At 37.3% G+C, this 25,227-nt stretch overlaps 2 protein-coding genes across 4 annotated transcripts; one reads left to right on the forward strand and one right to left on the reverse strand.

The window, feature by feature from the left end:
* Window positions 1-4,754, forward strand: LOC131261277 (cytochrome P450 18a1). The gene is made up of 4 exons (XM_058263276.1): window positions 1-385; window positions 1,951-2,072; window positions 2,211-2,640; window positions 4,486-4,754. Exons 1-4 carry the CDS (start codon window positions 1-3, stop codon window positions 4,752-4,754), a joined length of 1,206 nt encoding a protein of 401 aa, XP_058119259.1.
* Window positions 4,755-8,484: 3,730 nt separating this feature from the next.
* LOC131261274 (cytochrome P450 306a1) lies at window positions 8,485-19,344 on the reverse strand. Of its 3 annotated transcripts, none has more exons than XM_058263270.1 (7): window positions 19,235-19,344; window positions 19,022-19,175; window positions 13,845-14,158; window positions 12,135-12,280; window positions 10,519-10,724; window positions 9,036-9,501; window positions 8,485-8,974 (listed from the first exon to the last, which is right to left on the reverse strand). In XM_058263270.1, the coding sequence occupies exons 3-7, from the start codon at window positions 14,155-14,157 to the stop codon at window positions 8,615-8,617; spliced, it is 1,491 nt and encodes a 496-aa protein (XP_058119253.1). In that variant the 5' UTR covers window position 14,158; window positions 19,022-19,175; window positions 19,235-19,344; the 3' UTR covers window positions 8,485-8,614. The 3 variants fall into 3 exon arrangements, with proteins under 3 accessions (XP_058119253.1, XP_058119254.1, XP_058119256.1); XM_058263271.1 differs by having other exon boundaries at window positions 19,022-19,165; window positions 19,235-19,335; XM_058263273.1 differs by lacking the exon at window positions 13,845-14,158.
* Window positions 19,345-25,227: the final 5,883 nt, after the last annotated feature.

The raw sequence follows: 25,227 nt of genomic DNA on the forward strand, positions 1-25,227 counted from the left end.
ATGTTTATCGATTCTTATCTGGTCGGATTGATGCGCCAGGAGTTTTTTGACCCATTAAACGCAAGAAAAACCCTACTCGTGTTCTGTTGTGCGCTGTCTTGTGTACTGTTCGTGCAATATTTGTTTCGGTTAGTGTGTCAAATTAAGAAGCTTCCACCAGGTCCTTGGGGCGTGCCGATATTTGGCTATTTGACATTTATCGGGCACGAAAAGCACACCCAATATATGAAACTGGCTAAAAAGTATGGATCGCTGTTTAGTGCCAAGTTGGGGGCACAGCTTACTGTTGTGATCAGCGATTACAAGATCATTCGCGAGGCTTTCAAAACTGAAGAATTCACCGGCCGGCCTCATTCTCCACTGTTGAAAACCATAGGAGGTTTTGGTAAGTATGAACAGTTGACAGCGCAGTGCTTTTGTCGTATTCAAGCGACTTGGTGTGTGCTGTTCATAATATCCTTAAAGTTGTTCTTCTCTCTTGCGAAACGAAGTTGGTCATGTCAGTCCCATTAAGGGTTTACTAGATTCGTTCCCTTTGTCTAACCGGCGTTGAAATACTGTAATTTAGTGCCGTACATAGATAGTTAACTTTGAATCGTACAAAAGTGTTGCTTTGGAATACTATTTTTGCTTTAATTTAAGTTTTGTGATTTTTGTGTGACGTGAACATGTTTTAGTCGAATCTTCACCTTGGTTTGTTCGTTTTTGTTAAATTTTTCATACGTAAAATGAAAAAAAAAAATAATAATAAAGTGATTGGAAAAATAATGACAAAACTCTCTTCACAAACCATTGCAATTACAAGTTGTACATTTAGATTACAACTAAAATACCTAACAACGCGTGCCAATAATTTATATTGGTGCAGAAGTGCTTTCGTATTTCGAGCAAATGGCCATTTTTGCTATTTGTATGACATGCCTTAAATGTCTTAGAGTATTCTGTCAAGTTGAATGTTGAATGCTCATAAGGACATGTGTATTTTTTTGTTTATGTGTATGAGTTATTAGACAAATTTTTAACGTCAGCATTAACATATCTTGTAAAAATTTAAATAGCATCTCATTTCTTCGATAAACATTGCCTCAGATAACTGACCAAATAACTACAGCCGGGTTATTTAGTTTTAAAAAGGATCTTACGTTTCAATTTTGACAATGAAGTGTAGAGGACAAGTTCAAAATGAGCTAGTCATAGGCATTTAAGGACTTTAATTTTTTTGTTTTGTTGCCAAATAAATATGTTCGATAGCTGGCAAGTGTACTGTGTGACAGATGACCCATATGGCTTGGGTTAGAAATTTGGATATTAAACCAATCAACAAGGTGAACTAGGTGTGTTATTTCTATTTAGATGTGGGATGTTCCATACAAATAATTGGATCGCAACTACAACTTGGACCGGATGTAAAACTTCACATCACCATACTAGAACAAGATAATCATTACAAGAACAGCAGTATTGCAAAATGTAGACATAGAGAAACGTTAACGTATCAAGTTTCTGAATAGTTTGACACGTGTCTGTCTCAAATACCCATAACCCATGGGATAAAAAAAAAAAACAAAAAATTTATGCTTAGTGTGCGAACCCCAAAACACCTTAAGTCATATGATACAAGCATGTGCGGCGTAGTTATACCACAGCGCTTGACGCAGTTTAACCATTGTACCGTTAAATTCTTCGAATCAACATTCTTGTCGTGGTCATATGAATGAAGGTGTTGTGAGAAATTTGAGAAAGCGTTGTACTGTTGCTAATGCTAACACTTGGCAATGATGCCACTTTTGGTACAATTCGAATGGCGGTCGTCTGGATAAAGGAACATTCTCTCCAGATAAATGAATACACACTAGATTTCAAATTTGAACTAACTAATTTTAAAATAGGATAGACATCGTTTCAGGAGTGCCGCATGGATCTAATATTGTTGTTGTTTTACTGTTGCAGGTATAATCAACAGTGAAGGACCACTGTGGAAAGATCAAAGACGGTTTTTACATGAAAAGCTGCGTAATTTCGGTATGACGGTACTCGGCAATAGAAAACATCTGATGGAAAATAGAATCATGGTACGTCCTGCAACAAGGTCTACACTTCGCCTTAGATGCTTTCCATGGACAAATCATCGGCCATGGTATGGTTGTCAGTATTGTTTATACTAAAAATTATATTATGCGTTTTGTTTTTGCTCCGTTTCTCAACTACAGACGGAAGTCACCGAACTTTTACTCACATTGAGTGCCGTAGGTAACAAGTCCACTGATCTTAGTCGATACCTGTCGGTTTCAGTGAGTAATGTAATCTGTAACATTATAATGTCGGTGAGGTTTTCGATCGATGATCCCAAGTTTAAACGTTTCAATTGGCTCATAGAAGAGGGTATGAGGCTTTTTGGTGAAATTCATACGATCGATTACATTCCTCAAATACAATATCTACCTGGTAATATTAATGCAAAGAATAAGATTGCCAAAAACCGGGAGGAGATGTTTGATTTCTACCGTGAAATCATTGAAGAACATAAACGAACATTTGACAGCAGTAATATACGGGATATTGTCGATGCATACTTGGCGGAAATCGAGAAAGCCCGTGCGGAAGGACGCGATGCCGAACTCTTCGAGGGTAAAGATCACGGTAGGTATCACTGATCTTGCATGTCAGAATGTAAAGTAAATAAAATGATACCTTCTTATTTCCGGTGTAGTTGTATGGCAAGGGTGAACCGTTTTTTTAGTAGTTAGTGGAAGCATTGCATACTAGTGATGAGTCTTACGATTCTTTTCACGGATCGACCCGGAATCGAGTCCGTCCCTAGAAGAATCGATTCCGACCCGTAGGTGCAACGAGTTCGGGTCGACCCGAACCAACGGGTCGAACTCGCATATGGGCAGCTGCACCTACCGGTCGACCCGGAGTCGTTGCACCTACGGGTCGACCCGAACTCGTTGCACCTACGGGTCGACCCGAACCAACGGGTCGAACTCGCATATGGGCAGCTGCACCTACCGGTCGACCCGGAGTCGTTGCACCTACGGGTCGACCCGAACTCGTTGCACCTACGGGTCGACCCGAACCAACGGGTCGAACTCGCATATGGGCAGCTGCACCTACCGGTCGACCCGGAGTCGTTGCACCTACGGGTCGACCCGAACTCGTTGCACCCACGGGTCGACCCGGAGTCGTTGGAATCGAGAGTACGACTCGGAGCGCTCCGGGTCGGTTACGGATCGCTCCGACCCGATAGGTTCGGGTCGACCCGCTCATCACTATTGCATACATGTTGTTAAAATAAAATGTATGTGCATTAAGATCGATTCAACCGCAGGTCTGGTCAAAGCTATTTTCTGCATCGCCATTGTTGTGACAGTTGATTTAAAACATGTTTACAAACATACTTGCTAACTCGTGGGAGATCTTCGCTAAAATCTCTGAAACGAAGTGGGTAATTAGAATTGGACATATGGCTATCACAGCCGTTCCTACAGCACGGGCCCCTGCATAGGAGCTCGTGTCAGAGTCGGTATGCCTCTGAATACGAGTAAGGGAACAAAGTGTTCGACTTAACGTAGGAGGATATACCCCGACTCGCATATAAGAAGAAGAAGAAGAAGAAGAAGAAGAAGGGTAATTAGAAATTATGGATCACAGTGTCCATTTTCTCGCAGATAGACACAGTTCTTCTGTCTGAAGTCATGGGATATGGATCCTGTTGGTCGCCATGATTGGCGAAACGCCTCAATTGCTTGCTCTGTTGATGAAACACACCAAATTTGCAGTTTCACCACACTTTCCTGGCTGCTCGTAAGGGGTAAACAAAATTCCAAGCATTTGTCAAACATTTTTCCACGGTTATTGGCTTATTACTTCGTATGCTGCGACCTCTTTTCCATTGATCTTCACGTACATAAACAAAATACTAAAAATGGAACAGCCCATTTGCGTTTTTCGTTATTCATCTGTGATGCGTAATTACTTGCTACGTTAACACTTGTTGTAACCGCTAACCGCTAAACGCTATTTGCTATTACAACTATTAAATTTGGCTTCTCATACTAAGAATAAAACTCCTTTCTTTTTTGTACAAAGTCAGTAGGTCAGCTTCGTTACACAATGATTGAAAGTGGTAGCTACATTCATCAACCTAATTGCTTACATTTAGCTATGTCTGCCAAGTCTCAAAGCTTTAAGATTATTGAAAGCTTTGTAATTAATGCTGCTTTTTTCATAGACATGTTTGATAGACACCGAAACAGGAAATTTATTTACGTTGTTGGTACTATAATTTAACATATGGAACTCGAATTACGCGGTACATGCTGCTCTTTTTATCGTAGACTAATTTTGCTACACGGCTTTATTTTACAATACTTTTTCGAACTCGTTTGGGGGTAGTTGAGTTTATTCAGTTAGAAAAATCGTAGCCACTAACCTATATAAAAAACGGTATTACTCTAATTTTATTGTATTTTTCTCACTTAGAGATCCAAATGATGCAAGTGATAGCTGACCTGTTTTCAGCCGGAATGGAAACGATAAAGACGACGCTGCTATGGCTGAACGTGTTCATGCTGCGGCACCCGGATGCAATGAGACGTGTACAGGACGAGCTAGACCAGGTGGTCGGGCGTAATCGACTTCCAAAGATCGAGGACGTACCATATTTACCGATCACCGAGACTACCATTCTGGAGGTGATGAGAATTTCCAGCATTGTGCCACTTGCCACGACGCATTCGCCGAAGAGGTAAGCGACCCATACCCATAGGTTAACAAAGCTGTACTACTTGTATTTGCTGCGATCCTGGTAGCATTGGTAATTACGGCTGTACACGTAAAAGTGTTTCTTGCAGTAAAAATCATATGACTATCCCTATACTTTTCCAAAGTATATCCAATGATCAATTTGAACCATCGCACCGCTTACATAGGCGTAACGCAGCGTTATTTTAATAAATGGCATTGTAAAGTTTAGTAAAAATTAAACCGCTTCAAGCACATTTCGCACACACATAAGCACATTCATATGAAACAGAGTTTGTAATGAATATACTTATGCATTCCCGTGCCTATTTATATCAGGTCAAAAAAATGTGGGCATAAGAGTTTTTGGCTGTTTTTGGGCAGAGTTGATGATAAAAACTTCTAGTACACTACCTCAGTTTTTTACAAACTTTTGCTACCTGTAACTGGATTCATTTGGTTGAGCCATAAGCACTAGCCATAGCCACTTATTATAATAGTAGTTTTACGTTAATATTTTTCTTCACAGTGATATTGTTATTAATGGTTATACCATTCCTGCCGGCTCGTACGTTGTACCTCTCATAAACAGTGTTCATATGGATCCAAACCTTTGGGACAGACCAGAGATGTTCAATCCCAGTCGTTTCATAGACGCAGAAGGAAAAGTGCAAAAGCCGGACTACTTCATACCTTTTGGTGTAGGTCGTCGGCGGTGCCTTGGAGATGTGTTAGCACGTATGGAATTGTTCCTATTTTTTGCATCGATTATGCACACCTTCACGATTCAGCTCCCACAGGATGAACCAATGCCGAGTCTTAAAGGTATTATTGGCGTTACCATCAGTCCTCAGGCGTTCCGAGTTAACCTCGTTCCACGACCGCTTCACACACAATTGCAGTACATGCAAGATCTAAGCAACTTCTGACTGTTTAGTAAAAGGACAATTAGATGAACACTTTAGCAGCCAGTTGGTCGTTCACGGTCCTACACGCGATGGGCACTAATTCAATAGTTATATCTGAGCACGGTTTGTTCCTAGCGGCATCAATAAGCAACATACAAAAATATCATAAATCAAATAACCTGGTCCATAAAAGAAAGTTGACATCAATGTAGTTCATACATCACCAACGAATTTAAAGAACATCTTACATTTTAAAAACAAAAACTTTTTTTAATATATGTGATGCAGTGAAAAAGCAGTACTTAAAAAGGAAACCAATTAAATTACTAGTCAACATGGATTTGTTTTCTATTTTCTATTTGTGCATTGCCAAAATGCAACCTTATTCTATAGACAAAGATTTGGGGAACAATATATTTAAATGCTACAATCTTTTTAATCAACAGGAATCGATTTAATTTTAAATCAACAACGTATAAGTTTGATAGAATGCATCTCTTTATTTATCCTTTGTTGGTTTTAAACCGTAGGCATTACCTATTCAGTAAAATTGATCCAATGAGAATGTTATACTAACAATCATGTAACATCTCACACAAGAGAAGAGAAGTAATAGTCGCCTAAAACATCATTATTTTCACTTGTGCGCCACCTTTTTCATTTAATTTTATTTGATTTTTATATCTAAAACTGCTGAGACATATTCCCCATAACTAAGAGTAGTGTCAGTGCTCTGACGAATCTGATTTTATTGGGAGAGCGATTTTGGAGAGTATTCCGTTATTTTTAATTTTAATAAACTTTGATTTAATAAGTACATAAAACTCAGTTTCAGGTTGTATTTGGGTTACAGATAATACCGCCTACGAAGAACCCATAAAATCATACGATTTTTTTTAAATGATTTGGATGATAAAATCGCACATCTGATTTCATCTATTAAATCCATACAATATCGTTCGATAAAATCGGATGCGGTGGAGCACACAACTCTAAATTTGCGGTGTTCGATCATTTAACTCTGTATAACAGCCAACTATAATGATAGATTATGTGCAAATAACAGCGCAATTTTAAATATAAATAAAATCTAAATCGCACCCTTGTCAACAGCGAGCCATAGAAATATGTTCAGGTTAATCTATAATGTATATTTCTTTCCAAATGCAATGTGTTCAAACATAATATACAGTTGGACCTGGATAAGATAGACTTCGAGAGCAATGAAATGCACAAAATTGTGTTGTTTTCAATACTAGTTGTTCCACAACATTAATTATATTAGAATCCAAATGGAAAATTGTTTAAAGAATGCTTAATATGAGGAAAAATTTGAATTTGTATTTTTGTCAGTGATAATTAAAAGATGGTGCCCACAAAGCCGTTTCTTAATCTCCTTTTATTAAACTATTACATTTCACAAAATGAGCGTATATATTAATATTAAAGCAAATGTTAAAAATAATGAACAAAAATATGTCCAAAATGAATTCCATTTACCTACTAGGGATATCATTCTTATGTTACTACCGTAACATAAAACAGAAACAAAAAGGGTGAACGAAAGTGAGCTAGTGAGGAACAATAGCTATTATCTCCTAACGCTATCCAGGTTCAATTGCATATTGAAACTAGTATACTTTAGCTGTAGTAATTTAATGTTAGATGATTCTCTCTCACCAACTCTAAGTAAATTCCATGCATAAGTTTAAGGTCGAAATATTTCCGAATAAACAGTTCCATATTACAAATTAGCAAATTTCAATTTGCGGAAGATGTTCATACAAGCAATAGCAAAAGAATCTCTTTTAGAGCAAACTTATGTATACATGCCATTGTAGTATACGTATGAGTAATACAAACTCAAGATAATTTTCATTTAACCGGTTAACTGCTTTTTTAAATGTTCAATACAATTGTGAAGAGTTGTAGTACATTTCCTGTATGTTGAAATCAGATCTATGCTATGAGTGCTTTTGTGACTGTTGCCTGAAACTTTCAGATAATTACAGATTAATGTACATTTTTAAACTCATTCATGGTATTATTTTGAGTTAGTTTGTAACTCTTTCATACGCAAGGAATGCACTACTGCCATTTTTAAATAAAATATTGTTTACATACCTGAATAGACGAGTTCCATGACGTTCCAGAGAAATTATATACCAATTTCTTTTACAATGTTTAAAACAAGGCATTTATAGACATATCCCAGAGAAATATCAGGTGCTACAGTGTGATGCCAATATTTTTCACGTGGTAGTGTTTAAGGGCTGATAAGAAACACATGTTAGGATAATAGTTTTATTTATAAAATTGCTGAAGTTGTTTTCCATCTCACTGTTGATGTAGAGCAAGGTGTTCTTTTTCTTTTAGATGGTTTACATACTTTATTTATTTCTTACTACAAAATAAATCTTTAAAAGTGGTACGAACCGTTGTAACATACGGCAGTTTTCTCCAAGCACACTTGACTGAGTTTAAAGTACAAAATACGAATTAGTGCTAAAGCACTGTTGACATTCATTGAATCATTGCCATCAAGATTGTGACTCTCCTTCCTTTACGGTTTTGTAACAAAAACGATATTTTGTAGAATTTATGAAAATTGTCCATAAATTATCTCCAGTTAGTTATTTCCAATCCACTTTTTAGCCGAAAATATACATTCTTCCCTTTCTTAAGCCAAGACCTCTATTTTGTCATCATTTGTTAAAATTTTGGGAAATAAGATAAAAAAGACAACTAACATGTTTTGTTTTTAATCAAGCTACAACTGTAAACGAAAATTTTCACAACGCAAATAAAACCGATTTAATTATTATTAAACAAACAATCTGTTTATTGTTAATGTTTTGATATTGAAACCGCTTTCAAATTGTGTTCAAAAGCTTAGTTCTAGCACTCGCGCATTATTGAAACTCAAGTACTTTGTACGATATGGACAATTTGATGTTTTATCATTCTGTTTTAGTAAAGGCAATCCGATAATGCGGTGGTGTCAGAGTTATTCCACACTCTCCACTAAGGTCGATCGAAGAAATATCTTCTCGTGGTATTTCAAAGCTATAGCGCAATACTATGTGCGATATGTACAGATACAGTATGTTTCTTGCTAGTTCATCTCCTGGACACATCCGTTTACCAACTTGGAACGGGAGGAAGTTGCTTGATGTTACGAATCGCCCTTCTATGTCGAGAAAGCGTTCCGGTTTGAAGGTATCCGGTTCTGCGAAAACAGTGGGATCCATGTGCACTGCCCAGATCAGGGGCATAATCATCGTGTTGGATGGTATCCGAAAACCAGCGATAGTTATTTCCTGTACAAACACAAGCAGTTCTATTATGAGGCGTGTTTATAAGCACATTAAATTATCATACCTTTGTCGTTCCGTGCGGTATTCCTACCGGTACAACCGTACGTATACGCTGTACTTCCGCTATGGTAGCGCACAGGTAGGGCAAAAATTCGACGTCATCTAAGGTAGGTGTTTGGTGGGGGGGTAATCTTTGTTGTAATTCTTCTCGCAGGCGCTCTTGAACATTGGGATGAAGGGCAATATACAACAGAGCCCAGCGAATTGTAGTGAAGGTCGTGTCAACTCCAGCACCAAATAAATCAGCCATCAAATGACGCAACTGTTTATCGCTACAAAACGCGGCATCTGCCCTATCAACATTCTGGCGCTTAGCGGACTCTTTAAGAAAGCTTGTTAAAATGCAACTATTGTAAGATTCTGTTTCTACTTGATTTCGAGCATTTGCTATTATTTCATCATATATTTTGTGTGTTTTAGATTTTCCACTGAGCAAAAAATCTATAATCCGCCGTGTCGATGGTAAATACCTGAAAATGGGGAAAACTAAAATATTACCATAACTTTCCCTTTAATTCTCGTTTAACACTAGAATACATTGCTTTAGAATCTCCCAATGCTTTTTGACGTTTTTTTTAACTCGCCATAACTTCGTCAGTTTTGAATATTTATTATTTATTTACTTATTTATTTTTTTATTGTTTTTTATGCACCTCTTCATCATTCCTCTAGTTCGGTGTAAAGCAAAAAAGATAGAATTGAACTGAATATGAATTCTTTTCAATTTTTTTTCAAAATGTAAAATAAATTTTTTAAACAGCTAGCCCTTAGCTCAAACATATACATTTTTTGTATGTGGCATGCCTAGGTAGGACAAGGCCTCTCTTCGAAGAGAGTTTCGATAACCGAAAGACGGTAAATTATAGATTAGTAGTCAGCCGTTCGTAATACCGGAGGGTGAATGCCAGACTCGAGATGCGATCCCATACCTGCGGGTGTTTCCTTGCGCTACGGATGCGCCATTGGCACCCCCAAACATAAACATGCCGTATATACCACATATAACAATTTATTTATTTTTTTTATTTTATTACAATTTTATTATTATTAATTATTTATTATTTCGATCTTTGAGGTTATTTTCGATCTTTGAAAAGTGTGTTTTTTAATTGCTCAATGTAATTGATTTCTAGCGCACATTTTTTGTCTGGGTTTATATCATACATTTTGTAAATATTAAAATTTGAAAGAACTAAAATTCGGTGGTTTTTGCTTTACATCAAGCTATCGGAATTAAGAGAGATGCATCAAAATAGTTACAACATGTTAAAAAGATTAAACGCTCTTTGATGATTGGAAAAAAGCACTATAGGGGTGGCCAGCTTGGTTCTCAAAATTTGTTCAACAGCGAAATTCGATACTTTTGTTTTAGATATAGTTTTGGATTTTAAGCCGTTTTTTTAACAGCCTCGTTTTTGAGATATTAATCAAAAGCTATGAGCTGTTTGCATTCTAGTGTTAAGGTGCGAAAAGTAATAAATTCTCACCTTAAGATTGGTAAAAAATTGACCGCCATTGATATACCAATATGTTTGACGCCTTCTTCTTGAAGATGTTGCAGATATTGCCAAGTAGAATTAGTTTTTTCGTAAGATAAACCAAATATCAAATTGTTCATCAGATTTCCAAGGACATGGTGTATCGCGGGAGATGGATTAAACCCAGATTCTATTTTAATTGAAGCATCAATATCCTATATGAAATAGAAATGGTCTACGTAATCAAAATTATTGAAGGAAAATAAATATTTTAATTGAATGAAATATGATTTGCTTAATTCCTATGATCTTCTAAAATATACTGCAGATTTGTTTTACCTTTACTTCGCCAAATCTATGTTTTGATGGTATTTTAAAATACAGTGACCGGCACCGTTTTCTTATCCAACTAAATACATTACATACACGTATTCCTTATATACTTATTAGACGAGGGCTTTTTCTGTCATCTTTGCCCAGTATTTTTCTGCCAAAATTGGCTTTTGACATAAAAATGCTACCCGCTCGTGTAATAACGCAAAGTTCCACAAAATGTGTTTTTCAGTTAATTGATCATTTTTATGTTCGAATTATCGTATTGTTCAACCAAGAGTAACGAACAAAATCTGTTGCAAAAAACAGAGCAAAAAGTAAACAAATCGCCACTTTGACATAAAAATACTAGTCGAAAGAAAATCGGAACCAGTCGTGCTCGGTTCCGATTTTCTGACAGCAATATTGCTGTCAATGGCCATCTGACACTATCTTCCAAAATCGGCGGACAGAAATATTCCTCGTCCAATAAGGGTATTATGAGCGATAACAAAAACATTTTAATTTTAAGAAAAAAACAATAAAAATATGAATTTAAAAAACAGTTACACGCTTACCGTTTTTTTTTATTTAAATCCCTGAGGAACCTCTAAAAAAAGTAAAAGAAATCCAACAGCATCAAAACCTTTCATTTCTGAATGCTGGGTTTTTAGCGTAGCCTAACTCCCTTGTAGGTTATGCATTTGTTCATTCTTGCTGGTATAATTTATTTTCTTTATAGGTGGTTTAACATCGTTACTAAAACTTTGACGTCCGCACAATTCACGGTGTCGCAACGGTAGATCATCCTACTGTTTGATAATTATTTTTCAAACTATATTCGAATTTACGTACGAACACCAACGCGCTCTGTGAAAGTTGTTTACTTTCCGTTTGATATTTGTTTACATCCAGTAGTCTGTAGTGCGTGTCAGATGACAGCGTTGACAGCACACCAAAGTGATGTGAGCGGATGAAAACCGATACGGGTTCATTAAACCTATGCGTGTATCCGGACGTCAGAGTGTTCTTCTTCTTGGCGTAACGACCTCTTGGTCATGCCTACCCGTTAAGGACTTACGAGACTTGTTTCCCTGTTGTACGTGGATAGTCAGTCCTCTCGTACAGGGGAGGGTCCGGTCTCGGTTGGAATTCGAACCCACGCCGTCGAGGTGGTGAGCCCCGGCGCTCATGGGCCGATTTTCTAATCGGCGCTACCGCTCGGCTGTCGCGGACCCCATCAGAGTCACGTCAGAGTGTTAACACCCCACAAATGATTTTTCATTTTGCAAAAATAACCATTTTAAACCTACCTGCGTCAATTCATTTATGCCGTCAATAATTTTTTGTTCGAGGTCAGACCGAGTCGGTCCAAACTTGACCATTCCTAAGCGACGAAGCCATTCAATCGATAGCCGACGTTGATCACGCCATAATGCACCTTCTGCGCAGATTATTCCTGGAATAAATATTTAAAAATTACATATTCGCATACACACAGCATTTACTAATAAGCAAAATCCTTTCACAAATATGTTAACAACATCGATATGATGAAATGAACCAGTGTATTAATTAATGACACTTATGAATTTTTAAACTATAGGCAAGACTGAAATCAACTGCTTTGTTTGTAAACAACATACAAACCATCACGTTAACCGTCACCCGTTCAAACAAAGTTACCTACGTAGAGGTTCAACCGGACTACCCGTGTAGTCCATACATTTGGTATGGGAGATTCCGTTTTCCTGTACTTCAGACTAAATAACTTTTTATCTAGACGTCGGATCGATTTTAAATTAGCAATGTAGATACTTGAGGGCGTTTCCCAAAATATTCTATAACTTTATAATTTTAAAAATTCATTAAGTATATAAATGTAAGGTTCCAAAAAATTTCACCCTTCACATCCAACATTTTAAATAAGAGTTTGCATTTTCTGTATTTCAGTATACGTATCTTTGATCTTTGAAACTGAATTACTTGAAATTTTCAGAATTTTTTCAATTTTTTTCCAAACATGTTTTAGAAAGGTTAAATGTTCAAATAGGATTGTTTCATTCGGAAACACGAATTCTATCATTTAAACATTTATGCCTTACGTATAAATCTTAAAATCTTAATCTAATATTAAATACAAGTATGCTACACATCATTTTGTTCAGAGAATGTGCGCCACTAACACGTTTATTAATCCGTTACTATTCGACTATGTGTGTGATTCGAGGTACAACAAAAGCTAAGTAAAAGTGAGAGTTATGGAAAAACTCAATTCTTAGAATAGATAAAACCGAACAGATACATAAAATAATTACTAGGAACAGCATTTCCGACGAAAAAACAATAAAATAACGGTAAAAAGCAACTGTTCCCAGTTGAAGCATGAAGATAGAATGAAACGACTGAGAGTTTATTAATTTTTACAATATTTGAAGCAACTTTCCAAAAAATTTCAAGTAGTTAAGTATCTAAGAGCAAATATATCAGTACTAAAATACAGAAAAAGTAAACTTCTATGTAAAATATATGAACTACACTGATAAATGGTTGTAGATGTGAAGGGTGAAATGTTTTGGAACCTCAAATTTACATACTTAATGAGTTTTTAAAATTATAAAAGTTATACAATAATTTGGGAAACACCTTCAAGTTTCTTCTCTGATAATTTCAAATCTATCCGACGTCTCAATAAAAAGATATTTAGTCTGAAGTACAGGAAAACGGAATCTCCCATACAAAATGTATGGACTACCCGGGTAGTCCGGTTGAACGTTTGAAGGGTATCAACCGAAAAACGCAAATAAAAATTATTTGAACTTCTTATTTTTTTTTCTTCAGCAAAACGATAGAAAATGAGTTTTTCCAGGCATTCTAAAAGATTCATGCCGATACGTCAATCCAATCAAAAGTTATTTGAAAACAAAATTCCAAAAACTACCTGGGTAGGCGGTTGAACGGGTAACGGTTAAAGGATTCTGCACGCATTGTCATTTATGTAAAACCGTGACAAAATAACTTACCATAACCTCCCATAATACCGTGTGTAATAAACAAAGGAGCACGGCCAGTGGATTCTTCTTTCGAAAGCACAAGACGAATTATATTGGGATCTGCTAGTACCACTGTGTATACCTGTCCCATCCAAAGTCCGTATACTGAACCATAGCGCTTTGCCAGGTGTGTAAATGTTTCGTATGGTTTACGAGTATCTATGAAAGGTAGGTAACCCACCAAAGGAAAACCAAAAGGTCCTGGTGGCTTTCCTCTCCGTTTCCATAATGTAATCGAGATGTACACGAAAACAAATAGAGACATTAAATACCACAAGGCCATACTGAAAGAAAAAAGTTTTCATTATGTTGTCTCATTTGTTTAAAGTCGAATAAACTGATTAAACAAATGATGCAAGATATTATATTATTGCGAGTATGTTAATGCTTTTATTTTAGTAGAACAGTTGTATGAAGACTTAATGTAGTTGTGTGCAGATTTCCGTTTTGTGCAAAAGTTGTTATTAACACTCTGACGGCCGGGTACATCTATCGATGTAATGGCTCCGTTTCAATTTGCATCCGCTCACATCATTTTGGTGTGCTGTCAACGCTGTCTCCTGACACGCAACACAGTCTACTGGATGTAAACAAATATCAAACTGAAAGTAAACAAATTTTACAGGACGCGTTGCTGTTCGTACGTAAATTCTAATAAAGATTGAAAAAGAATGATCAAAAAGGGCGGCCAGATACAGAGGAATTAGTGCAAACGCGCCGGTAGTAAAGCGTTGCGACACTGTTAATTGTGCGGCTGTCAAAGTGTTAAAGTTAATGCAACATTCTTTGATGTACTTAACGTATTGATCATACGACGATGGCATGGAAAAACTAAAGAGCATTATATTATCATTTAAATATCCCTAATTGGAGTAGGAATATCTTTCCGTGGAGATACGGTATTTTTTAAATCGTATCGGTTCATATAGCATCGGTTCAGGAAGACGACAGTTTTGAAATGTAAACCTACGTCTGATAGGGTAAAAGTACCCATTTTGGCCCACTTATGGCCTTATCACACTGGTCACCAATGGTGGCTTGGCGAAGGCACTGGACTGTCAAACTGGTGTATTGAGCAAGCTCATTGCACCAGCGGCCCCCTCGTTTGACAGTACAGTGGCTTTGCCAATGCCACCAATGGTGACCAGTGTGATAAGGCCATTAGGGAAGGGTCACCACAAAATAAATCGTTGCATTAATTGTATCGATCATGTCACAATATATTGGGTATGATAATGTAGAGTAGCTATCAAAGCATGCATTAAAATTAATATTTTTGAGATTATTTGATGTTTTCACTGAAAAATTATCAATTTCCGAACACATTTTTTGTCGCTATTTTGGCCCGCTTTGCTTCTATTTTGGCCCACCTGTGTACCAGTTTTGGCCCACATGAAAAATACCTTTTTTATGTGTTTTACGGTTTTAATAATCTTTATAATAATTTAGAATCTCCTATTTACTTTTACTTTTGTTAAATAAGTAAGATGAAATGTTTAATTTGAAATTTTAATTTCCACAATTTTGCAAGATCATCGGAATTGCTGACAACCAGGTGTCAGTGTCAAAATGCATACAAATTTCCTTTCAATCGAAACCAGATTTCCTTGCATCTATTTTAGCCCACTTTTGCATCGAAATTAAAATTATTTCTCGTGCTCAAAAAATTCAAGTAACGTTTTGATAATTCCTAAAAACACTCAAAGCTTTAGAAAAACATTACTTCAGAATGTTTTACGTAGTGGTTGCTTATATCTCAAGGTGGCCGAACTATCTGCCTACAGAATGGTTTTTTGAAAAAGCGACAGCTTCGTAGTTTTAAGCGATTTTCTCGAAAAATATTGATTCAATCGTCCCCAAATTTGGTATTTAACAATAATAAATTGACCTCAACACTAAAAAAATGTTAGGGCGCTTTTTTATGCGAAATCATTGTAATAATTGATCTACTTTCTAGTGGGCGAAAATTACATACGTGGGCCAAAATACCCTCACTGACCCTAGTTCGATCCTCGCGGTACTGCTGTGCCATGAGCACCTTGAAGAAAAACTATCCACACCTTCCCCTTCCAAGAAGCTTGTTTGCATGGTTACTAGATAAGAGAGGATGTGTATGGAAGTTAGGATACTGTAAAAATAACAAAAATCATAAAACAAAAAAAAACGCATGGAAAATATACGCACAGATACAATTTTTACATCACATCCATCAACTTTCACTCAGGACTTAGGATCTGCCTCTAGTTCATTACGACAACTAATTTTTCCCGTCTAACGACAAACCCTTAATGAAAACTGAAAGACTTAAACATCAACTGTATTTTTTTACATAAACCACTGTTTATTTTTCAACGTTTGATAAACTTAATGCTACTAAACCAGCGCTACTCAGTGAGGTGCATTCGCTAAAACCTGCTGATATCACGACGATAAGGAGATCAAGTGGTATTTTAATAAGGTAGCAGACATGTTCTTAATCCACTTTGCAACTTTTATTTAACAGTAACTTTCAAACGCTCGCTTATTAAAATGCTCTTTACCCGCTAGACGTTTCCTAGCGGTTTCCCTGCTCAAAACTGCTCGGCGCGAACAAAAAACTTCTCATTTTTGTATGGACCGAGGCTGGCTGTAACAAAATTAGAAATTTTTCAAGAACTGGAGCAGTTTATCGTTCAGAATTGCTGTTGGGATCTTAATTTTGTTTCAGCCCGCCACGGCCCATACAAAAATGAAGAGTTTTTTATTCGCGCTGAGGAGTTTTGAGAAGGAAATGCCTAGCGGGTATAAAGGATGCTATTTGACATTGATGCTAAAGGATGCTATTTGATGTGTAGTGCAAAGTTGGTCATAACAGAGGTGAGCTCAAAAGCTTGTCGTAGCAACCATATTAAAATTGATTTCTGACAATCGTTCCTAGTTTTGTTTATCAATAAAAGCACACAAAAACGATACGTAAGCAACTTACCGGATATAAGGGCCTATTACGAGACTCGAATAACTCTCTCATCACACGGAAACCGCCGACTCGAACGTTAGAGAAAATTGCATTACGGTCACTTGTTCGAGTCGATGAAAGTTTCATCGATTTTTTTCCAAGCGCAACTGTCAAAGTGGTGTGAATCGACTGTTGCATTTTGTAAACAATGAAACATTTGTGAAGAGTTCGGTGTGTGTTTTTTCTCCAATTTAAAGCGAAAAGATACCTTCGCATTATGAAAACGCCATATTTTACTTCAAGTGTATCTTATGTATCGTAATTTACTATTGGAACTCCCGTGAGGTCTCTTCGATTGAACTTTTTGGCACTTTCCGTAGCATTGCACATAAGCGATAAGGACTGAGGAGGCAGTTAGTTACGAACAGATAAGAGCGAATAAAAGACTGGTTTTTTTAACCTCTGCCTACCAAATCGAAGTTGTTAAAATTCGGTCTTAGTGCCAAAAGATTTTGTTCGAAACTCACGTTGAGTAGTCTCAACAAGACCACTACGGATAAAAATTTGTCGTATTCGAGATCCCGTTCGAGAACCGTAATGCAATTTTTCCCAAATTGTTCGACAGATTACTTTGATCGACAAAAAAGTTCTCGAACGGGAGACGAACGAAAACTCGAAGATGAGGCATAATGCAAATGTGCCGTTCGAGACGGAATAATGGCCGAAATAATCTGATGGCCATCACGTGGCAATCGTGTGCTACTATTAGTTTGTTTCCATCGATGGATGATGGGTCATCCAACGGCCTCAATTGATCTTCTGGAAATTGATGTAAAATAACATTTTTTTTCACGTTTTATGCATTACAGGAGATCGTCGATTATCCGGGGATGTCGGGACCGGTAGGTCCCCGGATAATCGAATTCCACGGATAATCGAACATATATAAAAATACGTTTATAATAACTGGTTTGAGTCTTGGCTAGTTCACTTTTGACCAGTTCCAGTCATAAAAAATGTTTGAATTATTTTTTTATGGTAATTTTTATTGCTAATTTCGATCCGACAAATTTTATTTGACACTATTCATAAAAAAATGTTGTAAACCAACCTGATATTCATAGAAACAATTCAACCCGGTTGTGCAGTTGTCAGTTGCAAGACACCCGAATAATCCGGCCCCGGATAATCGACGTCCGACTGTATTTGGTAGTCAAATAGTTGAACACGATACAAACAGGATATTCCTCACTATTGAAAATAAATAGCTTTCCTTTATTTTTCTAATAAAATCAAGGCAATATGTTCGGGTTGAACCCACCTGGATAGTTATCACTTTGGTGTAGTGTATGCATATGCTGAGAATGAAAACTATCACGTCTGTGCTATTTTGGTCTGTTCCATTCGCTTGTCAATTGTTGTGCTCTACCCGTTAGGAAATTTCGTGTTAAAAACGTCCTAAAATGAAACAAACATCGAGCAGTTTTATATGGGAAATAGGTTTCACCCCCTTACAAAAAAGTAGGACGTTTTTAGGACGATATTTCCAGCTGCCTAGCGGGTACCCGCTAGATATGTCTTAACGGTTTCCCTGCTCAAACAAAACTTCTCATTTTTGTATGGGCCGAGGCTGGCTGTAACAAAATTAGGAGCTCAACAGCAATTCTGCTCGAAAAACTGCTCGAGTTCTTGAAAAATCTCCTAATTTTGTTACACCCGGCCTCGGCCCATACCACTGGCCCGCTTGTTTTGAGCACGATGCCTAGCGGAGGATTGAAGCAACCTGATCAACCTTTCGGAGACTGCAAAAGGCTAACAATTTTTAATAGCAGCAGCATGCATGCCTAAAGTTAATCCTGAACTAATAGCTTTGATTTGATTACATAAATTTAACTAAATTTTGACAATGGGACTCAACGACGAATTTATGCACCTCTGTATTAACGCATATTAAACACTAAGAACATAACCGTCATCTTATTTGAGAGCTATTTAATCAAACGAAATTCGTCGTAGTCTAAACTCAGCTTAACATATTGTTGAAGCTTCACTTCACTCAAAGTTTTTGATGGTTCAGCGCTTTCCCCTTCAAAATGAATCCAGTTTAGGGTTCATTTTGAAGGAATTCAATAATATAATGTCCAGCGATTGCTTTGCTACACAAAACAGGCACACAAAATGTAACTTATACGTTTCTAGGTTTTGCACTCACCTCACTTCCTTTATTACGCCTGAACTTGCTGATTGAGCTTTCTTCAGTAATCAATAACTGCAAATAATACGCCGCACTGCAGCCCTCTCTGTAGCGTTAACGCTACTGGCGATATGTTCACTGGGCTACAGGAACAAAGGTTTGCTACAAGATGCTGTTTCAGCGATTTGTAAGTCAATTGAAATAATTTAACATTCAAATTGCGTAACTCACATGTTGTACAGTTTCTCGTGTTTATTATTCCATTGGAGTGGAATATGTTTCAAGACACTCTTGTCACTAACGAACGTTCCAATGATCACGAAACCTTGTTAGAATGATGGTCATCCGTGAACTGAATGAGCTGTACGTATTGGACTTATGTTTTTGCCCAATTCCGTTTTGCTCTTCTTTCTTCGATCTCAATCTTTTTCGCAGCGTCGAGCGAACTGGAACGAGTGATTCCGCGCTAGACAACAATTAATTCCGATGATTTTCAAATTCTTTGATTTCATTAAAGCTGATCCTTGCTTAATTCTGTAACGAAAAAAAACCTTCTTAACTAGCGATCTTGTTTTGAAATACGATTGGGATTTAAATTTAATGAGGATGTTAAAATAAAATCTTCTGCTCGGCCGAAGCTGCGAAGATAAAATTCCTATTTGTCAACGATTAGGTTTTTGCTAATCTATTAATGTAACTAGTATAACCGGTTCAAGCTATGTTACTAGAAAAAATAATACAATAAATTTTCTTATGCTTTATTTTTATGTGTATATCTTATTACCTATCGTTTTTTGATAAAAGAACTTCTTCTTCTTGGCGTAACGACCTTGTTGGTCATGCCTGCTCCGTTAAGGGCTTACAAGACTTGTTTCCCTGTTGTACGTGGATAGTCAGTCCTCTCGTACAGGGGAGGGTCCGGTCTCGGTTGGGATTCGAACCCACGCCGTCGAGGTGGTGAGCCCCGGCGCTCATGGGCCGATTTTCTAACCGGCGCTACCGCTCGGCTGTCGCGGACCCCCTAAAAATAAAATAAAAAAAATAAACAAAATAAAAAAGAACTATGCAACATTTTATCTACCATGCAAGAGAATAAAAAAATATATATATATTTGGGCCCAGCCCTTACAAGCCCTATAATTTTTTTTTATAAAATAGCCCTTGTTGCTCTTTTTCCGAATGCAATATATTTACATGGAGCCTTCCGGTTGATGTGTAATGATTTTATATACATAGTTGTTTTTGCTTTTTACATAGGTATTTATTAACTTATATTGAGGATGCTAACAAGTACCGACGTCACCAAGTACCGTTGTGAATAAGTAAGTGCAACAAGTCGAACCGCCGCAAACAAACCTCTTTTACTTCTCTATGGCAGATGATCTAGACTTGGGACGATAAATATGACAAAGCGATGTAACTTTATTTACCGACGACAAGCAGCGTAGATCCAAACACTCAACATTCGGATTAATTTTTAATTCTTAAAGTTGGAGAATGCTTAATACCCTCAGTCATGATGATTAAGTCCATTAAATTTCACATTATTTTTATTATTCTTTTCACATATTTCCATTAATTTTTTTTTTTTGGAAAATCAAAAAACTTTGTTTTGTTCACAACCTGCGGTTTGTTTTTTGAAAACAAAGCAAAACGTATAAAATACCTCTGTTTGCATCATGGTTGTAGAAAGTATATCAAAGCATAGTATAATGATATAATCTTTCAGTCTCAGTAATATCTGTCTCAGGATTACAAACAAGAGCTACGTGAAGTAATCAACCAGTAAGAGAGTGTGATCGTGATTCGCATTAAACTCTCCCGCGACTGGCCTTAAAGGAATCCCTAACCTACTTGAGCATATAGCCTCATCATTGGTTGAATTGTAGAACGTTCAGATCGATGAAATGGATAAAAATTCGAATGAATGTTACCTTTATGCCCATATTCCATTCTCTTATATCCGAAGCTTGAAAAATTGCGTAGCCCAAGCATAGTGCTGGAATCTGTACTTTCATAATAGCCATCTACGGTGCTAACAGCATGGAGAGTGAGGATTGTGAGACAAGCCGGTCGCATTGTGGCGTTACGTTCGTTCTTCCTTCCTGACCGCTCCCAGGGAACAACCACATTCGCGATCATCGGCACGACTCAAGATTGAGATCGAGAGCACAACTACGACCACAGCGAAATCAAAGAGTGAGGCGAAGCTAACGACACCATTGGCACATTGACTTTAGGGTTCAATTGGCTTTCCCTACGCTAGCTCTGGACCAGTGGGAGCCAGTGGAAAAAGTTGCTCTCTTATACGATGTCCTCCTTACGCATTCCATGCCTATCGCCATGGACATAGCGGAAGTTTCGATTCCAACCGTTCTTTCGTATACTCGTTACCTTACCCTCTCGCATCTACCTTTTCTCATCTGGCGAACCGTAGGTTGTGGGAAAGCCTCCAGGTTAGCTTGCATCTCCAGTTGACGCAGTAAGATACTCTCTTGTCGTATTCGCTTACCGCAATTGACCTACAAACGTATGCTTTTAGCAACCTCATTTTTCTTGTCCTATGTGTTTGTATGTTAATGTGACGTTTTACAGTTTTCTCAACAGCAGTTCATAATGCGGTTGACCTATTAATACTAATTTCTTAGCATCTATAGTTCTATAGACGTTTGATCAGAAGCCTTTTTCTATTCCGCCTGTTACTAGGGTATGTAACACTTAGTTTACCAGGTTCAAAGATCAGGAAATATTGTATATGAATTTTTTTTTTATTGAATTACAGAGACTTTGACCTTCTTGGTCATTCGTCTCTTTTCTATATGAAATCTTGCTCACAAAAGCGCTGGTTATTGCGAGCTATTTGGCCTCAAAGTGTTATTACATTGAAATGTGTTTGGTCATATCCTCGAACATATACTATGACTACAACCATTAATTCACATGACTTTTTAATTTAAGATTTCCCTATTATTTCCATCTCTGTTTTGGAAAAAATAAAATGCCTTTGATCTTCTTCTTCTTCTTGGCGTAACGACCCACATACTTTATTGGTCATGCCTATAGGGGAGGGTCCGGTCTCGGTTGGAATTCGAACCTACGCCGTCGAGGTGGTGAGCCCCGGCGCTCATGGGCCGTTTTTCTAACCGGCGCTACCGCTCGGCTGTCGCGGACCCCCCGGTCTTTGATTTTTTTTTTTATGTGGCACGACATCCCCTAGTGGGACAAGGCCTCTCTCCGAAGAGATTTTGTGTGACCGAAAGACGGTATATTATAGATCGGTGGTCAGCCGTTCGTAATACCGGAGGGTGCCAGACTCGAGATTCGATCCCACACCTGTGGTGTGGTGTTTCCTCGCGCTACCGCTGCGTCTTTGATACTCTTTCCAATTTTGATAAGTGTAGTGCGTATTTTGATAGGATTTGAGTTGTTTAAAAAAACCTAGTGTTTTTAAATGCAAGGTCCAGAAAATAAACATAGAACTGTTAGTAAAGTTAGTTATTTGGTGCGGTAGCGCCGGTTAGAAAATCGGCCCATGAGCGCCGGGGTTCACCACCTCGACGGTGTGGGTTCGAATCACAACCGAGACCGGACCCTCCCCTATACGAGAGGACTGACTATCCACGTACAACAGGGAACCAAGTCTCGTAAGCCCTTAACGGGCAGGCATGACCAAGAGGACGTTACGCCAACAAGAAGAACTGTTAGTAAAATAAGGGATACATGCATTGCAACGTATGACATTCTTTCAAACTAAGCATGGAGAATAATATTACTTGATCTTACATGTTTTTATTGTAACATATAAGCACTATGGTTACAAAAAAAAATTGCATAGAGTATATTGAATTAAAACTAATTCCATATGTTTTTACGGCCTTTGCCGTATTTTCATTGGATAACTTTAACACCTTATACCATATCATCTTAAGTTTATTATTACTTGGATTGAGGATATCGATAACCAACATTTCCAAAACTGAATTGCGTGTAGATTTTTCAGGTTTACTGACTGCAAGGGCACTGTAAATACCAATTACTATAACAGTAGCAATAAAATCCTTTCAGCCATGGAAGTGGTACGTTACATGCTCCTCACAAAGCTGAGTTGAAGGCGCATATTTAAAATAACCCTTATATGCTACCCGAACGATAGTCGCAAATTGAGTTCGTTGACACTGCTGGTTTTTAATTTATTCAAATGTCATAGCCAACGCGAAGCTCGTGCTGCCTTATGTTTGTTTCGATATTATATAATATAGACGCCCTCAAAGCGAGTATGCAGCGCCCTCTCTTTGTGTAAGTAGCGTTTGAAAAGGAGACCAGTATTCGGGAGGAACACGCATCCCTGCCTTTGAAAACGATGAGCATTTCTTTGCAATTACAGAAGAACCGAATTCATTATGAAATGTCCTGATTTTCAATTCTTCTTAAGAGATTGCGTGAGTACAGCATCGAATTTGGATGTAAATACTAATCTTGAATTGAAACAACTGTGGTACAGACAGGCATTCGTTTAGCAGTTTTGTACTGACTGTTGCTTTTGCAGCTGTGTATGCTTTGAGTGCAAAAATGTGTGCTAAGAGTTCAACAACCTGTCTCATGAACATATAACCGTATTGAAATAAATCAGGTAACAACTGGTTGGTGCTGTGACGGTTGACCATTGCCGTTTATATCTTTTTCCGTATTCCTGTAGTGTGTATCTTGTTCGCCTTCTTTACCGCTGTCCCCAAGTGTATGGGCAGCATACACATGCATATACATCTACACATACGAATGCGGACGCGATGAATCCACACGGTGAGGTGTTCGAACTTTCACTATCAAAGGTAGTTGAACCTTCCCTGATCACGTCACTCTTCGGGGCGGTCTTTAAAAAATGGCTTACCGGTTTATGGCCACCTAAGGTAGCACATATGGTAATATGAATTACCTCTTTGTGATTCTGTAAACCAATTTTTACTTTTTTAGGTAGTTTAAACACTGCGTGTATGTTTACTCCACACGAACCGAAGCTGTAATTGAATATGTTAAAGCACCTGGGTAATATCGAGTGATCTTGTAAGAATATAGAAATTAACTTTTAAATATAATTCTGGCATGAACAAAAAACGCCAATCGATATCACGGGCTAGCACGTTACTTAGTATGAATTGGCTTTTGGACGTTGAGCTACATTTTTGCTAGAGGCCACTTAAACATTTTTGCATTTGCCACTTAAACCGGCCGTCTATTTAAGGCTATGTCATCCACGATCATTTCTTCGTTATTACTTTGAGCAGTAGTTTCCCTCGCTTCATTGATTACTTAAAATGCAAAATAGAACGAGAGAAATGCATCTAAAATTGACAGGTTTAAACCCAATCCTATCCAGTTCTATTTTGGGTCGGAAAAGAAGCTCGATTCAGTTATAGCTCTGCATCATGTGTTATGCGGTGGGAATTCATTCATTTTGCACGTACCTCGTGAATCAAGACACTTATGCCAGACAAGAAAACAATTCTTTCAAATTTATTACCACATACCATAGTACCACAGTTTTTCGGCTTACATATTCACTTTCAAATATATATTCACAGAAAATATGAATAATGCTGTTACAAAATTGAATGTGTGATCCGCACTTTTTAGTAATAGTGTGTTTGGTTCCTTGGATCTTGGCTGGGACTACTGTAAGTTCAAGTCGTATCACATAGAAAAAAAAAGTAATAATAACAATTTCTTTGATAACGTAGATAAATCAAAGAAACAACATTTCTAGTTGGATTTCAACGATTTTTTATTAAAAAGCTATTAATTATTCACTTGTTGTAAGAGTAATTAATATATTATTTCTTATTATTTCATCCAAACCAACTTCATTTAGACTTTTCAACAAACACATTTCCTAATTAAATCGTCATCAAACACAATGACCAACAACCAACACACGACAACGATGACACGACTGTAAATGAGGAAAAAAATCAGAAGACGTGTGGGTGTAGTTAGTGAACGAAATTGATGGATAACGAAATGGTTTGCTATTGAAACTAATGCAATCAGCTCGTAAATAGTAAACAATAAACCGATCAAGGAAAAGGTTTATTCTATTGAGCAAATATTATAACTTTTAAATAATATATATATATACATACACAATGTTAACGTTTTATGTTAACGTTTATGTAGATTAACGTTTTATGTAGATTAAACATTTTCTGCATTCAAAGCTAGGCTCAGTA

The sequence above is a fragment of the Anopheles coustani genome, chromosome 3, assembly GCF_943734705.1.
Source record: "Anopheles coustani chromosome 3, idAnoCousDA_361_x.2, whole genome shotgun sequence".
Taxonomy (NCBI): Eukaryota; Metazoa; Arthropoda; class Insecta; order Diptera; family Culicidae; genus Anopheles; species Anopheles coustani.

Coding starts and splice junctions, on each gene's coding strand:
- LOC131261274 (XM_058263270.1), bottom strand. CDS start 14,157: ATGGCCTTGTGGTATTTAATGTCTCTATTTGTTTTCGTGTACATCTCG. Junction 9,502..10,518: donor AATTTTTTACCAATCTTAAG/GTGAGAATTTAT, acceptor CCCCATTTTCAG/GTATTTACCATCGACACGGC. Junction 8,975..9,035: donor TACCGCACGGAACGACAAAG/GTATGATAATTT, acceptor GTGTTTGTACAG/GAAATAACTATCGCTGGTTT.
- LOC131261277 (XM_058263276.1), top strand. CDS start 1: ATGTTTATCGATTCTTATCTGGTCGGATTGATGCGCCAGGAGTTTTTT. Junction 386..1,950: donor GAAAACCATAGGAGGTTTTG/GTAAGTATGAAC, acceptor TTACTGTTGCAG/GTATAATCAACAGTGAAGGA. Junction 2,641..4,485: donor CTTCGAGGGTAAAGATCACG/GTAGGTATCACT, acceptor TTTCTCACTTAG/AGATCCAAATGATGCAAGTG.